Here is a 15,302-nt window from a genome sequence, read left to right as displayed (position 1 = left end):
GTCTGAGGTGGTGAAATAAACTCTGGTGAAATAGGTAACATTCAGTAAAATTCGCACTTTACTGAATTTGCAGAGTAACGACCATTCGCCAAAGCGAAAAGTTGCCTGGTGATAGGGTGCGAACGAATGCTAGCTATGGGCTTGTTCGCTAGCAAATTGTCCCCTACGCCTGTTAGTGGCGATGCCCCTGCAGATGAGATTTCTGGTGAATTGTCACAAGTGATAGCCACTTAGCCCTTTAGTGAATCTGCCCCTATGTGTTCAGTAACTAAAGAGGTCTGTGAGGTTTACATCCTATGCAAGAAAAAGAAATGTAGACATTCGCCTGAGGAACGCTCGTTTGGTTGAAAAATGTAGTGCATAAAATCCCTGAAATTAAAAACACTATGGGGGTTATTTACTAAATTCCAAATGCTAAAATCACAAAAAATTTGTGATTTTTTTTTTTAAAATCAGAGAATCTGAAAGTCCGGCATCTCAGACCTGTCGAGGTTGCATATAAGTCAATGGGAGAAGTCCCAATGATTTTTTGATGAGCGCTGGGTTTTTGGCAGTACCCCGAAGTTTTCGGAGTTTTCAGGCGCAAAAATCCAAAAAAAACTCGTGAAAATCAGATTTTTTACGATTTTTCGGATTTTTTTCCACATACAAAGTATTAATAAATAAGCCCAAAAAACCTGTGCGGATTTGGTCTGAGTTTTTCTCAGAAGATATGCTATTTTCTGCTCCCAGAAATATGAAGACTTCTGCAGTGTACAGCTGAAAAATACTGCCTTTAATTTAGAATCCTGTTTTCCTTTTTTACTAGATAAATTATAATAATGATGTGCAAGATTTAGATTATTCAGTTGTAGCATCACCTGTATCGTCTGTTACAAAAGGGCTTTGTAAACTACTAATATATCTGTTTTTATGATGTCTGTTTTGCTTAGTTATACAGTATGCACCAAATAGCTTGACTACATTGTCTAAATCAGTTTTAATTTTGGTTTGTTTATTATTTCATTTTAGGAGTTGCAATTAAGATTCCAATTGTTTGTGTAGTTCTGGAGGGAGGGCCCGGTACCCTTGATGTAAGCCTTACCATATTAAATATTTGAAGAAGCATGTTTAAATGACAATGATTTTCTTATTTTATATAAATGCAGTCTTATGCAAATATTTTTAGCTATTAACTTGTGTCAGTTACCTTAATCCTCATTTTATATTACAGGTATGGGACCTGTTATCCAGATGCTTGGGTTGCCTGGATAAGGTGTCTTTCCATAACTGGGATGCTTTAAGTTTTCGAAAAAAAAAATATAATTTAAAACGTTAACTAAACCCAGAAAAGGAAGATACATTTTAAAAATGTGAAACAAACCTAGCAGTTCAGTTAGGACCCATTGCATAAAGATCTAGGCTCTGTCTTATACCTTTCCTTTTCCTTTAAACACGAAGGGGCAGATGTATGAAGGGTCGAATATCGAGGGTTAATTAACCCTCGATATTCGACTAGGAACTAAAATCGTTCGACTTCGAATATCGAAGTCGAACGATTTAGCGCAAATCCTGCGATCGAAGGATTATTCGTTCGATCGAACGATTAAATCCTTCGAATCGAATGATTCGAAGGATTTTAATCCAACGATCGAAGGAATATCCTTCGATCAAGAAATCTCAGGCAAGCCTATGGGGACCTTCCCCATAGGCTAACATTGACTTCGGTAGCTTTTAGCTGCCGAAGTAGGGGGTCGAAGTTTTTCTTAAAGAGACAGTACTTCGACTATCGAATGGTCGAATAGTCAAACGATTTTTAGTTCGAAACGTTCGATTCGAAGTCGAAGTAGTAGTCGAAGGTCGAAGTAGCCCATTTGATGGTCGAAGTAGCCCAAAAAACACTTCGAAATTCGAAGTTTTTTTAATTCGAATCCTTCACTCGAGCTTCATGAATCGGCCCCGAAATAAATCCAATAGGATTGCTTTGCCACTAATATGGACGTATGCTTCTTAGTTTGGATCAAGTACAAGGTACAGTTTTAGTATTACAGAATAAAGGAATTACTTTTCAGTATTTGATTAAAATGTAGTGTATTAAACGCCTAATGGATGACCTGAAGTCCTGGGAGAATTTTTCAGTTTCGTGGTTCGGCAGGGTTAATATTGTAAAGATGAGTATTTTACCTCGGATTCTTTATCTGTTTCGTACTCTCCCTTTAGCACCACCAGCTGATTGGTTATCTAGATTGCAAAATGCTTGTCTCCGGTTCATTTGGAATAATAAACGGCCTAGACTTGCTCGGAGCCTATTATATAGGCATAGAACCATGGGGGGATTGGGTGTCCCAAACCTTCGTGAATACTATATGGCTGCTCAGATGGCTCAAATGTTGACCTGGTTTGTTCCTCTTCGACCTCCCAAGTGGGTTATTCTGGAACAAGCTATATGTCAATGTAATTCTCTGGGGGATTTTCTTTGGACACATAAGCATTCGCATAGGTCAGTGACTTTTCCAACTATAAAGCATACATTGTCTCTATGGCACAAAATTAGAGTTAATCCCCATTGGCTCTCTAAACACCAACCGATGGCACCTTTATTTGATAATCCGATTTTCTTGCCTGGGCTTCAACCGACTCAGTTCCGTTGGTGGAGTGATAATAACTTTACACACGTACGGCATTTCATACTACACAGCAACATAATAAGTTGGTCAGTTTTGAAGGATAGATATAATGTCCCAGATCGGGAACTGTATAGGTATCATCAAATCAGACACTATTTGTCCTCGGTGCAGAAGAAATGCTCCTTTGGCCCTAACACTTTTTTTGAAGCGTTATGCCTCCATCGCCCACGTATGAAAGGCTCCCTCAGTTACATATACTATCAAAGCGTTAATACCAAGCCCATAACCTCTCTAAAATTTGTGCAAGGATGGAACGTGGAACTGATGTTGACGTTGCAAGATCGAGACTGGCAAGATATTTTCCTGAGTGCCAAACGTGCTTCCACCAATGTTTTAGCACAGGCAACTGTATATAAAGTTATCAGCAGATGGTACTTAGTTCCGAGTCGTGTTGCTAAATGGAACCCCCAAACTAGCCCTAATTGTTTTAGGGGCTGTTCCGAGACTGGAACGATGGCCCATATATTTTGGCATTGTACCAGGGCACGTCGCCTATGGATCCGGGTGTATCACTTGATATATTCAGTCCTGCAAGTTAATTTACCCAAACGGCCTGCAGATGCTCTCTTACATAGGAGAATTGATGCTGTCTCTCGAGCCCAACACTCTTTAATTACACATTTTTTCACGGCAACGAAGCAGGTGATAGCAATAGCTTGGCTGACTCCGACTTTGGCTTTTTCTGATGTGAAAACTAGGATAGATGGAGTATTTACTATGGAAAAGTTAACGAGCATAGTATTAGACAAGCAGGACCAGTTTGTGAAGGTTTGGGACCCCTGGATCACCTACCGCTATCCGACTGGGCTTAATCGATCAGCACTAGTCTATTGAGTACAGGTTGCAATGTTTCTAGGTGGGCGGACATTGACTGATTAGTCCTCATTCATAAAGCCTAGGTTGCCACGGCAGTGGACTTTAACCCCCCCCCTTTTTTTTTTTTTCTCTTTTCCTTTCTTTTTGCTTTTCTTTCCTCGGTCCTATGCTTTGTAGTTTTTCTTTTTTCTCTTGATTTCTATGTAAAAAGGGAAACGTGTACTGTTTACTCTTCGTTTTATTTAGCCTTGACACATGTTCAGTATTCATGTTATGTACTATGCTTGTTGTTACGGTTGGCCTCAGCTGTTTTAATGTTCGCTATAGAAACGTTTTCGATACTATCTGTATTTACGTAGTAACTGTAACAATGATGCCGACTTTGTTGTTATGCACGGTTTCCTCAATAAAAATTATTGATACAAAAAAAAAAAAATGTAGTGTATGGGGGAGAGCTTTCCCATTATTCAAAGCTTTCTGGATAACAGGTTTCTGGACAATGAATCCTGTACCCTTACAGCCCATTTTAGTGATTTCTGGCTAAAAGGATCCTTAACCATTCAACCAAAATGACTGATGTTATAGGAATATATTTATAAAGTTGGATAAAAGTGGGGTATTAAATGTGGAAACAGAATTGCACATTTTTATTAGCAAACATCTGTCTCATTCGCACGCCATTTGCGAATATTTGTGCACAATGTGAATTCGCAAAAAATGGGAATATTTCAGTTTTATACAACCATATGCAAATAAATATGTGCTGCGTGAACTTTATAAATGACCCCCAATGTCACTATATTTATATAGTAATTTATGTGAAGTTTGGTCTTACCAGCAGGTTTACTGTTTTGCCAGTAACTTAAGCGAATGGAACACATGCATCGTAGTTCCATTTCTACTCAGGTTCCTTCAAACTTTGGTTGTAATCTGGGGATTAATAACCCTCTAATATTCCTGCTCAGTGAAGCTCTTTCTAGCTAATCTCACACTTTTGGAACATGCTATTATACAAGCTAGACTGCCATTTTCTAAAGTGTCATTCATGGGATTCCTGTCCCTGACTTCCACTGAGGTGTTGGTCTTAGGGTTCCAAGTTTTCCTCCTTCACTTTCCTCGGGCCCTTCATCATTTTGCCCCCACCCCCCTGTAAGGTGGAGTGCAAAGATGCAAGATGAGAATCTAGGTAATATCCATACTACCTCGGGCCAATGGCAATACTTTCCTCCCAAAGGGCAGAGATTACCTTGATGAAACTTTGTGCATAGTAGTTGAGATAAACTCTCACATCCCCTGCATATTCTATAAAGAAATAAAAGTACTTTCGCTCTTGATTTTCTTTGGTATTGATTGAATAAATGTAATACTATGAAATAGTAATGTAATAGCTCCCAAGTCCCAAAACATAGTACATCTGGGTAACCTTGAGGCAAAGAATTTGCTGTAGTTCATTTAACTCACAGTGATAATAACATTACCTAGTTTACCATTTGTAATTAAACATTTGAATGTTTACAATGCATTACTAGACCCTAGAACCTAACCCCTTTACCATTAAAATAGTTAGCATATCACTTGTAACTTTCACTACTTGTGATGAGGTGGTGGGGTTGCTGTAGTTTCCATTTAACTAACCTAAATAAAATGTTTTTCTTCCTGTTTGTATGCAGACAATCTATAATGCGATTAGTAACAACACTCCCTGTGTGATAGTGGAAGGATCAGGGAGAGTGGCGGATGTGATTGCCCAGGTTGCCCACCTTCCTGTTTCAAAAATCACCATCTCTCTTATTCAGGAGAAACTGCGAACTCACTTCCCTGATACATTTGACACTTTTACAGAGCAAAAGATTGCTGACTGGACCAAAAAGGTACTTAGTTCTTGTCGCTTGATAAAATTGCATATTTTAAAAAGCAACTTTAATTTAACTAAGGACATAAAGTTTGGGAACCGGATATCGGATTATTTAAGAAACACCACAACCCGGTCCACCAATTCCAGTATATTTTAAAAAAGCCAGAGTTGTGGCCTTCTATTGATTTTTCTTTTATATAAACAGATAGGGGGTAATGTAAAAATGCTGCTTAGTTTGCTACTTGTCCAGCAATCACCAAGCGGCATTTACTAGTCAGCTGCTTGAAAACACACATCTAATTTGTTGCCGTGAGTTATAAGATATGGGGAAACCTCAGAATTTAGAACTTTAAAATTTTTTGCTAATCTCACACATGCTGAGATGCAGGTTTTAGCACACCTAAACAAAGCTAACATTATATTCTGCTTGGTCGTCTCTATGAGCATCCAGAGTTGAGCTTCAATACATTTGCATTTTGGTGCATTAGATGAAATATGCTGCATTTTCTTGCACTTGACATGAGGGCCCATAGTTTTAACAACCCCAACCGTATATACCCTTTATTTGAAGTACACATCTTTGTTCAAAATTAAATATAAACTGAATATAAGTTCTCAAAGAAACTGCTCATCTAAACACTACACATTCGTTTTCAGATACAAATTGAGAGATGCCAAATAATCCTATGACATTAAATTGATAAAGATCCACTCTAGGCATTTTGAGACATATTATTGTATGTGATTACATGTACTAAGAGTTCTACAGGAGGCATATAGTGATGGGCGAATAAATTCACCAGGCGCAAATTTTTGGTGAATTTCAACGTTTCGATGCCGGCGAATAATGTGTAGTGAAAATTCGATGGCAAAAAATCTGCCGCAAAGAAATTTTGGCATAAAAATTGTTGCGCGTCAAAATTATTGACTTTAATGCATCTGGACAGTATGGGCACACGTATACAAATTTTGCAGGTGTCGAAACTGACGCGAGTCAAAATAATTTTGAGGCCCATTGACTCCACTGCACTTTGCAAATTTGTCATCAAAGCAAAACGGGACAAATTCACCCATCACTAGAGACATATACATTGGATAAGATTAAGATCAAAGCATGTGATACATCAGTGGGGCAATACTTCTGCAATCAAAATCACAGCCTTCGTGAAGGTCTTCATTCTAAAAGGGAACTTTAAAACTGAACGGGAAAGGAAGATCTATGAATTCAAGTGTTTGGAGTTATTTAACACATTATGACAAAGCCTGAATTTCGGGTCAGATTTCATCTCATACTATGGGGCACATTTACTTAGCTCGAGTGAAGGAATAGATTAAAAAAAAGTCGAATTTCGAATGATTTTTTTGGCTACTTCGACCATTCGTTAGTCGAAGTACTGTCTATTTAAAAAAAACTTCGACCCCCTACTTCGCCAAGTAAAACCTACTGAACCTCAATGTTAGCCTATGGGGAAGGTCCCCATAGGCTTTCTAACAATTTTTTGGTTGAAGGAAAATCGTTCGATCGATGTATTAAAATCCTTCAAATTGTTCGATCGAACGAATTGCGGTACATCCTTCGACTTCGATATTCAAAAGTCAAAGGATTTAATTTCGACAGTCGAATATCGAGGGTTAATTAACCCTCGATATTCGACCCTAAGTAAATGTGCCCCTTTGTGACCTGATTAAATCCAGACCCCTGGACTATTTACAACCCACCCTAATTATTTTTATTATCTTTACAAATCATCTCTGTCTATCTGTAACTTTCTAGTTTATTGTCCATGAATATTTTTCAATGATCTTACAGTATATATTCTATGCCTTACCAGCTTTCATTTGTATTTTTCCTGACGAAGAGGCCTTGGTGCTCCGAAAGCTTGCAATGTATTTTTATACCTTTGTAGCCAATATAGGTATCACTTCTATAATACTTTTATATTTGTTTTTTATTAATTATAGTTAACAAGGGGAGCCTAGTTATCAAATTTAGAATTTCTAATTTTAGATTTTTTTTTAAGCAAACACAAATATTTGCTTATTTATTAAACACATTTGATTACTATTTGACTTTGCAGGTTTTTAGATGCCATAGTTTTACATCCAAGTTTTTAATTTTTTTTGCCCTTAATAAATATCGAACATTCGAGTTTTGGAAACCTTAATTCAAATTCATGACTTTTACACAAAAAAAAGAATATAAATCCAAACATTGATAAATCAGCCCAAACATTGAATTAGGTTTTAAAAACTTTAGAACTAGACTATTATCATTCTAATGATATGCACTTTGCTGCCATCTCTGTATAATCCATTTGATGATAGCGTTTGTAATAAGAAAAACACCAATTCTTTTTCTTTCTTTTTTGTATACCTATTTAAAACATATAAGGCTACATCATAGCTTCCCTGTTGACTTTCTTTGGCTCTGCACCCCTTGTAAGTTCTAGGCAGGCACATCTGTTTAGTTATTGTCACAAATAATTAAAGTGTTATATTAAACACATAGCGGCATTATGAGCATTAGATCATATACCCCATAATATCACTTGTCATGAATAGATAGGCTACTGTAATCCTCAAAGCAGGTGTATCGCAATTCTGAGCAAGATTTTTAGTTAAATCAGATTTTTTACTTGCACACTGAATGCCAAATAAATTAATACAAGTTTATTTATAGACTGAGAAGATGAATGTAAACAGAAAATTTCAAGAAATCATAATTACAAATCTAAAAATGGAATGGAAAATGTATTACAAAAAGTTCCTGATAACTTACTTTTTCTATAGTGAGATCTCCCACTTTTTTCCTTAGATTCAGGATATCATGAGACACAACCAGCTTCTCACTGTCTTCCAAGTGGACAAAGATGACCAGCATGATATCGATGTTGCTATTCTTCAAGCTTTACTTAAAGGTACTGTAAACCTCCATTGACAGTTTTTTTTATATTTATGACAGCAGAAACCACTGCTTCCATTAATATAACACCATCAGTTATCATATAGTGAATACTCACACTACAAAACAGCATTAACATATACTGTATATATATATATATATATATATATATATATATATATATATATATATATATATATATATATATATATATATATATATATATATATATATATATATATATATATATATATAGATGTAGTTAAGAGCACTCACGGGTAATGTAACAAAAAGACTTTTATTGGAGTATTACAATCTACCCCACATCAACGCGTTTCGGTTCTCTCTGAAGTACAGTTGCATTAAAGATTAATAAGCTAAATATAAAAGAGACAAGAGGATGGAGGTCCATACCCCTTAGAGTTTACAATCTAAATATTAGGGCAACTTATAGAAAAGACAGAAATACAATGGTTGACACTGCAATATACCATAAGTTCCAGTTTTGATAATATAATTATTTTGTACACCGATCACTTTCTTTCAAACTTCATGTTTCATGTACTTCATGTGTTTTTTTTGTCTAAACATGCACATTTTCTTTTTCTTCAGCATCTTTAGGTCATGATCATCAAGGTCATGAAAACTGGGATCACCAACTGAAGTTGGCTGTAGCTTGGAATAGGGTTGATATAGCAAGAAGTGACATTTTTACAGATGAACTTCAATGGAAGGTTAGTTTCATATAAAATCAAAAACAAAATGACAGAAGAATAGCTAGACTGTTCTTCAAATTTTGTATAAAAACAAACAAAAAAATAACCATAAACTGTTCTTTGTTATGAAATTGAGAGAATCACAGTATACACTGTGACCTATTTTGTGCCATTATCTCTCAGTTTATTCTGCATATCTGCATATTTGTCAAAAACATTTCTGAACAAAGAAGATAAAATAAATAGGCTGGAATGACCCAAGTACTGTACATTTAGGCATGGTAATAGCTCATATTGTTGAAAACATATTTTTGAATAAGTTTGCACTACTTTGTAATGTTTAGCTTATTAGTGTTTTCCTTAAGCCCTCAGATTTGCACCCACTGATGACAGCAGCATTGATTGGCAATAAGCCGGACTTTGTAAAGCTTTTCCTTGAACAAGGGGTCCGTCTAGAGGAGTATGCCACTCAGGAAACAATAATTAACCTCTACAATAATACCGATCCATCCTGCCTATTCTATAGTAAACTTGCAAAGGTTATTGAAGATGAACGGTTACGATTAGAAGACTCCAATAATTTCAAACTTCAACTTCATCATGTGTCACAAGTCTTAAGGGAACTATTGGGGGACTTTACAAAGCACCTATATCCAAAGCCAAAGAATGCAGAAAGGCCTCGTGTATCTATTGCGGTTCCACATATAAAAATAAATGTAAGTGAACTGATAATCTCCTTAACAAAGAGGTTGCTTATTTTTTTATCTTTTACTTTAACTTAAGACATCTATATATCAAAACTTGAAAACAGCTGCACAAAGTTAACCCTGATGCAGCCATGCTTATCAACCACAGACTATTTTTTAAGATTTGTGAATAAAAATGAAAAGGACCCGATCTTATCCGCATGGCCAAAGTATTCCGCATGGGTAGAATCAGGAATCAGCTGTCCTTCAAGAGTGAAAAAAATCATTTTCATGCCCACATATAAAGTTTGTAAGCACTAAGTAAATATTGACTTGGATTTAATGACATAGGCTGTTGACTATCCATGAAGACCTCATTAAAAAATTAATAGGTACAGCTAAGAGTATATTAATACCATGTGAAGGGGAAGAGAAGTAACCCAACAACCAGATTTCAGAAATTGCAAACTGGAGAGCCGGTGAGTAAGCTAAAAAGCTTACTCAAAAACCAGAAATAATAAAAAAACAAATTGCAAATTGTCTCAGAATATCACTCTCTACATCATACTAAAAATTAACTCAAAGATAAACAGTTCTGACAGGCTTTAAACAGTTCAACAGCATACTCCTCCTTCACTAATTTCTGTTGATGGTCAACCTGAATATTTGATTCAGAGGTTAGTGGATTCTCACCTTTCCAGAGGTAAACTACAATATCTGGTACACTGGAAAGGTTATGGTCCTGAGAAGAGATCTTGGGTTCCTGCCTCTGATGTTCAGGCTGATCGGCTTATACGGCAATTTCAAGCTAAATTTCCTGATAAGCCTAGGGCCGTCGACCTGCAAGTCTCCTCCATCCTCAGGTGCGCAACACTTCATGGTTGATGTGCACGAGCACGTGCATCTTTTCTTCTGAGCACACGCTGTGACCATTGTGCTTGGCACTTGTTGCGAATTTCAAATATTTAAAGGTACCACGTTCCTATTCACATTATCCAATGTTTATTGTGAGATAGTTCTTGGGTGCACTCATTGCTTGATTTCTTATTCTTGACACTTGCGTGTCCCTGATCCCTGCTGATTTTCTGCCTGTTCTGACCGTAGACTGTCATTGATGCATCTCTAATAAAACACAGAAGTTACACTTGCTTGCTTTCCAGTGGACTTTATTTGTTAGTATTTTGGTAGTATTTTGTATGTAGTACAATTGATTTTCATTGCATTCGTTTCTCACTATCCTTTTAGGTACAAGGAGTTACTCTTAGATCTTTTCACAAACGATCCCAAAGCCGTGCACCATGCACTATGGATCCAGTTAGAGATGTTCTAATCTGGTCTGTTGTTCAAAACCGAAAAGAAGTTGCGGAAATCATATGGACTCAGGTTAGACACATAACTTGTTAGCATTTATATGTTACATGTGGTCTGTCCTAAAAAATATTTGTCTTTTTGTTCTTATACCTTAATCTCTGCAACCAACTACTTTATTTGCTGTCCTTGTTTGATGAGCACTAGGTCTACTAAGGGGCCTATTTATCATGCAGTTAAAAATTGGAAGAAAACATCATTGGTGATGTTACCAATAGTAACCAATCAGCAACTTCAACAGTCGCTTACAAGTAATACATCGGATTGGTTGCTGTTGGCAACAACACCAATGTTGTTTTCAAATTTTTACACAGCGTGATAACCAAGCCCCTTGTTGTTGTATCCTTTGATATATAAACCTTCACCATTTAATACTGATGCCAAGACATATTCGTCTTACAGAGCACATGATCAGTTCAAGTGATCGTGTCCACACCATAGAAAGTAGAACTTCATTCAATTATCTCACGGCTTTTGTTGTTTCTGTGCAAAAAAGAACTAATAATTGTAAAATCTGTAGCAGATAAGTAATTTTGATTTGGTATGTTAATTTTAATTTGGTATGGTAATGGTAATTTTGATTTTGTCTGGTTGTCATCGTGGTAATAGTTCATTTGTCATTATATTTCTAGTGTCACGACTGCATTGCAGCAGCATTGGCTTGCAGCAAACTTCTAAAGGAGCTTTCAAAAGAAGAAGAGGACACCGATACTTCTGAAGAGATGCTTTCCGTAGCTGAAAACTTTGAGCAGCGAGCAATAGGTTTTAATGGCAATTCAGTTTGCATATGGATAGGGAATCACTTTATAACTTATTTTAACTTTTGCCGGTCTTTATGTTGGATGAAAAAAGCTTATGCACAGTACTATGGGACATTACAGGGTTCTATATTGGGTACACTTTTATTTATTTCTATTTCTAAGTAGAAAAAGTTCTGTTGACAACCACCCTCATGATCCTTTTGTCAGTTTCCTGTCCATGTATTGTATATATTACTAAGACCAACAGACAATAGTTTAGAAAGCACTTGTTTATGTAGCACTGTAACAATGCTTTGCTGTTAATTGGAGCACTACATTTTTTCACTGTTAGAACATACCATTGCTCTCCTGAATGGAGAATGGAGCAACAAAACAATGATAAAAGGGCACAGTGGTATTTTGGTATTTCTGTGTAGGGCATATCAATAACTACATTTCTGCATTGTTTGGGCATGTTTACAGTGTTAAAGAGAATAGAAAAAATAGTCTGTGGAGTATTAAAGCTGTACAAATTATTAATAACAGGGAATAAAACTTAAAATGATAATGGTACAGGTATGGAATCCATCATCTAGAACCCTGTTATCCAGAAAGCTCCGAATTATAGGAAGGCCATCTCCCATAGACTCCATTTTATCCATATAATCCAAATTTTTATAAATTATTTGCTTTTTTATTTGTAATAATAAAACAGTACCCTGTACTTGATCCAAACTAAGATATAATCCTTATTGGAAGCACAACCAGACTATTGGGTCTATGTAATGCTTACATGATTTTCTAGTAGACTTAAGCTATGAAGATCTTAATAATGGAAAGATTTATCTGGAAAAACCCAGGTCCCAAGCATTCTGGATAGCAGGTCCCATACCTGTAGTACAAATCAGTAACTACATTTCTGATCACTTTTGTTTAGGTGTTTTTTCTGAGTGTTACAGAAAAGATGAAGAGCGAGCTTTAAAGCTTCTTATTCGGGTTTCTGAAGCCTGGGGAAAGACCACAAGTTTAAAATTGGCCTTGGAAGCTAAAGATATGAAATTTGTTTCCCATGGGGGAGTCCAGGTATATCCAAACTGTGATACTTATACCTTTTTAACCTGTCAAATTATTCCTCTGTTTTTCCATGTTAGCTATGGTTTTGTTTTAGGTTTTTTAACATATTGGTGGTTAAGTCCCAGTTCTCATTGCATAAAAAAATCTCAAACATCCAGTAAATATTATTTTATTTCTAAACATTATTATTTCTAAACAATGGCACAAAAATTAAATAAATAACCTATGAAGAGTATGATGATGATAAACGAAAAAGATTGAAAACTAACTACAGAAGATATGTGAAATACGAGACCATATGAGAATTAATAAGCAGTTCATTTAATTCATACAATTCATGCACCTTTCAAAGCCAGTGCCTATCCCTGGATATAAGTAAATGGAACAAATAAATTTGCTACCAATTGTAGGGGTTGTACAGTGTGTAACTTTCCCATACTGTGTTAAGTGTAACCTATATCCTATGGCAGGATGTGTTGCTAAGGGCAGTGGACACTGTTTTAACTGCAATTTTATTCATTTTCATTCAATATGATATGTAATGTATTTAAAATGCCTGTCCATGCAGGAGTTGTTGTGAAGAAACATTTAAATCATATTGCCAAAATAACTTTTGAATGGTTCAAACACCATGTTCAATATATGTGTACACAATGCAATCCATTTAATTTAACAAATTCATTTGTGCAACCCCAGAAATAAGGGATGTCTATGGGTATCAGTGGGGTGTATCATGTAAACCTGTTGCATTGTATCCTGTGCCTTTAAAATATGGAGGCAATACTGCAATATATTCCATCCAGAAAATCTTATAAGTAGCAATGTAAATGGCCATTAATGTCATCGTTCAACTAAGACCAAAGTTATTTTTCAAGCACCTCAAAAGAGTGATGAAAAAGTATTACTTTCCACTAGTGTGCAAAGGGGCATAAATAATAAAATAGACTTGTTTTCAAAAGATATTATAGCAGTAAAATTATCCTCTACAAATATACAAGGGAAAAGAGTTGTTTATGCTTTTTTTTGTGCTTTTTTTACTGATACCATTAAAACATGCAATTATACCCACATTGTTATATCAAATTACTTGTCATATTTTTTTTGTTTCATTTCCAGGCATTCCTTACAAGAGTGTGGTGGGGAAAGCTTTGTGTTGACAATGGTCTATGGAGAGTGATACTCTGTATGCTATTCTTTCCTCTTATCTATACTCGCTTCATAACGTTCAGGTAGTTGTTTAAACATTCAGATATGAATAACTGTAAGGTAAAGAAAACAATACAGGTATGGGACCTGTTATCCAGAATAGAAAGCTCAGAACCTGGGGTTTTCCGGATAACAGATATTTCCGTAATTTGGATCTTCATACCTTAAGTCTACTAGAAAATCATGTAAACATTAAATTAATGCAATAAGCTGATTTTATTTTATAGTTTGGATCAAGTACAAGATCCTGTTTTATTATTACAGAGAAAAAGGAAATCATTTTTAAAAATTTGGATTATTTAATAATAATGGAATCTATGGGAGATGGCCTTTCCATAATTCGGAGCTTTCTGGATAATGGGTTTCCACATCCTATAACTGTATAAATATTTTCTGTCATTTAGTTGTGTAGTAGGTGTTCACTCACTTGAGTTTCTATATTCGAACATTTTTTATTTTATTCACAGGAAAGATGAGGAAGTCTTTCAAAACCATACAAAGAAAGGAACAATTAGAAATATGATAGCTGTGAAATCTGCATTGAATGAAAGAGACAAAACGTAATCTATTCCAAATTATTTATATTCTAAGTATCTTTTCTTAAACTATGGGATTTCCCCCATGGGTAACAAAATGAATAAACTTTGCCTAGGTGCAATAACCCATAGCAACCAATAAGGTATTTGCTTTAAAAAAGTGAAAAGTAAATGCAACCTGCTTATTGGTTGCTATGGGTTATTGCACCTGGGCAAAGTTAGAACCTTTTATTGCATTAGCCCATTAATCTTTTATTGCTATTGGATACTGACAATTCCCTTGTAATGTACAGTGCTACAATTGATATCATAACAAGCTAGAGTTATTTAGCTGCAGATGCTTGACCCTGCCAGGAGTGGGCAGGATTCTTACCGATAAGATACTCAATTATTTACAATAAACATACTGTTTCATCTAACATTCTAGTTGTACCTTAAAATGTATCATGTAGAGTAGTGCTGGAAATAATTATTTACTTCAGTCTTAAAAGTATTAGCACTTTTTAACTTAAAGGAAATCTATACCCCAAGCAATGCAGGTCTGTGTATATTGCATAAAACAGCCCATATGGAAATAAAACATTTTCATAATAATATACTTTTTTATTAGTATGTGCCATTGGGTAGTCCTAAATAGAAAATTGCCATTTTAAGAACAAAGGGACAGCCCCTGAGATCCTATGATTCATGGTGCACATAAACAAACCATACATGTTAGGTCACATGAGCCAATTCAT

The 15,302-nt window shown here is 35.6% G+C and overlaps 1 protein-coding gene across 4 annotated transcripts in view; it reads left to right on the top strand.

Annotated features, from left to right (window-relative positions):
* The window catches only part of trpm2.L (transient receptor potential cation channel, subfamily M, member 2 L homeolog), a 54,071-nt gene that overhangs the window by 12,470 nt on the left and 26,299 nt on the right, over positions 1-15,302 (top strand). For 2 of the 4 annotated variants that reach the window (XM_041576759.1, XM_041576758.1), the window contains exons 9-18: positions 1,012-1,073; positions 5,153-5,353; positions 8,153-8,255; positions 8,852-8,973; positions 9,321-9,671; positions 10,887-11,024; positions 11,642-11,771; positions 12,687-12,832; positions 13,940-14,052; positions 14,497-14,589. In XM_041576759.1, coding sequence (XP_041432693.1) covers positions 1,012-1,073; positions 5,153-5,353; positions 8,153-8,255; positions 8,852-8,973; positions 9,321-9,671; positions 10,887-11,024; positions 11,642-11,771; positions 12,687-12,832; positions 13,940-14,052; positions 14,497-14,589 — 1,459 coding nt within the window. The remainder of the gene's footprint in view (positions 1-1,011; positions 1,074-5,152; positions 5,354-8,152; positions 8,256-8,851; positions 8,974-9,320; positions 9,672-10,886; positions 11,025-11,641; positions 11,772-12,686; positions 12,833-13,939; positions 14,053-14,496; positions 14,590-15,302) is intronic. The other 2 variants (XM_018236213.2, XM_041576760.1) reach the window with 1 other exon arrangement.

This window comes from Xenopus laevis, chromosome 9_10L (genome assembly GCF_017654675.1).
Source record: "Xenopus laevis strain J_2021 chromosome 9_10L, Xenopus_laevis_v10.1, whole genome shotgun sequence".
Classification (NCBI taxonomy): domain Eukaryota; kingdom Metazoa; phylum Chordata; class Amphibia; order Anura; family Pipidae; genus Xenopus; species Xenopus laevis.
This window is presented reverse-complemented; position numbering and strand designations above follow the sequence as displayed.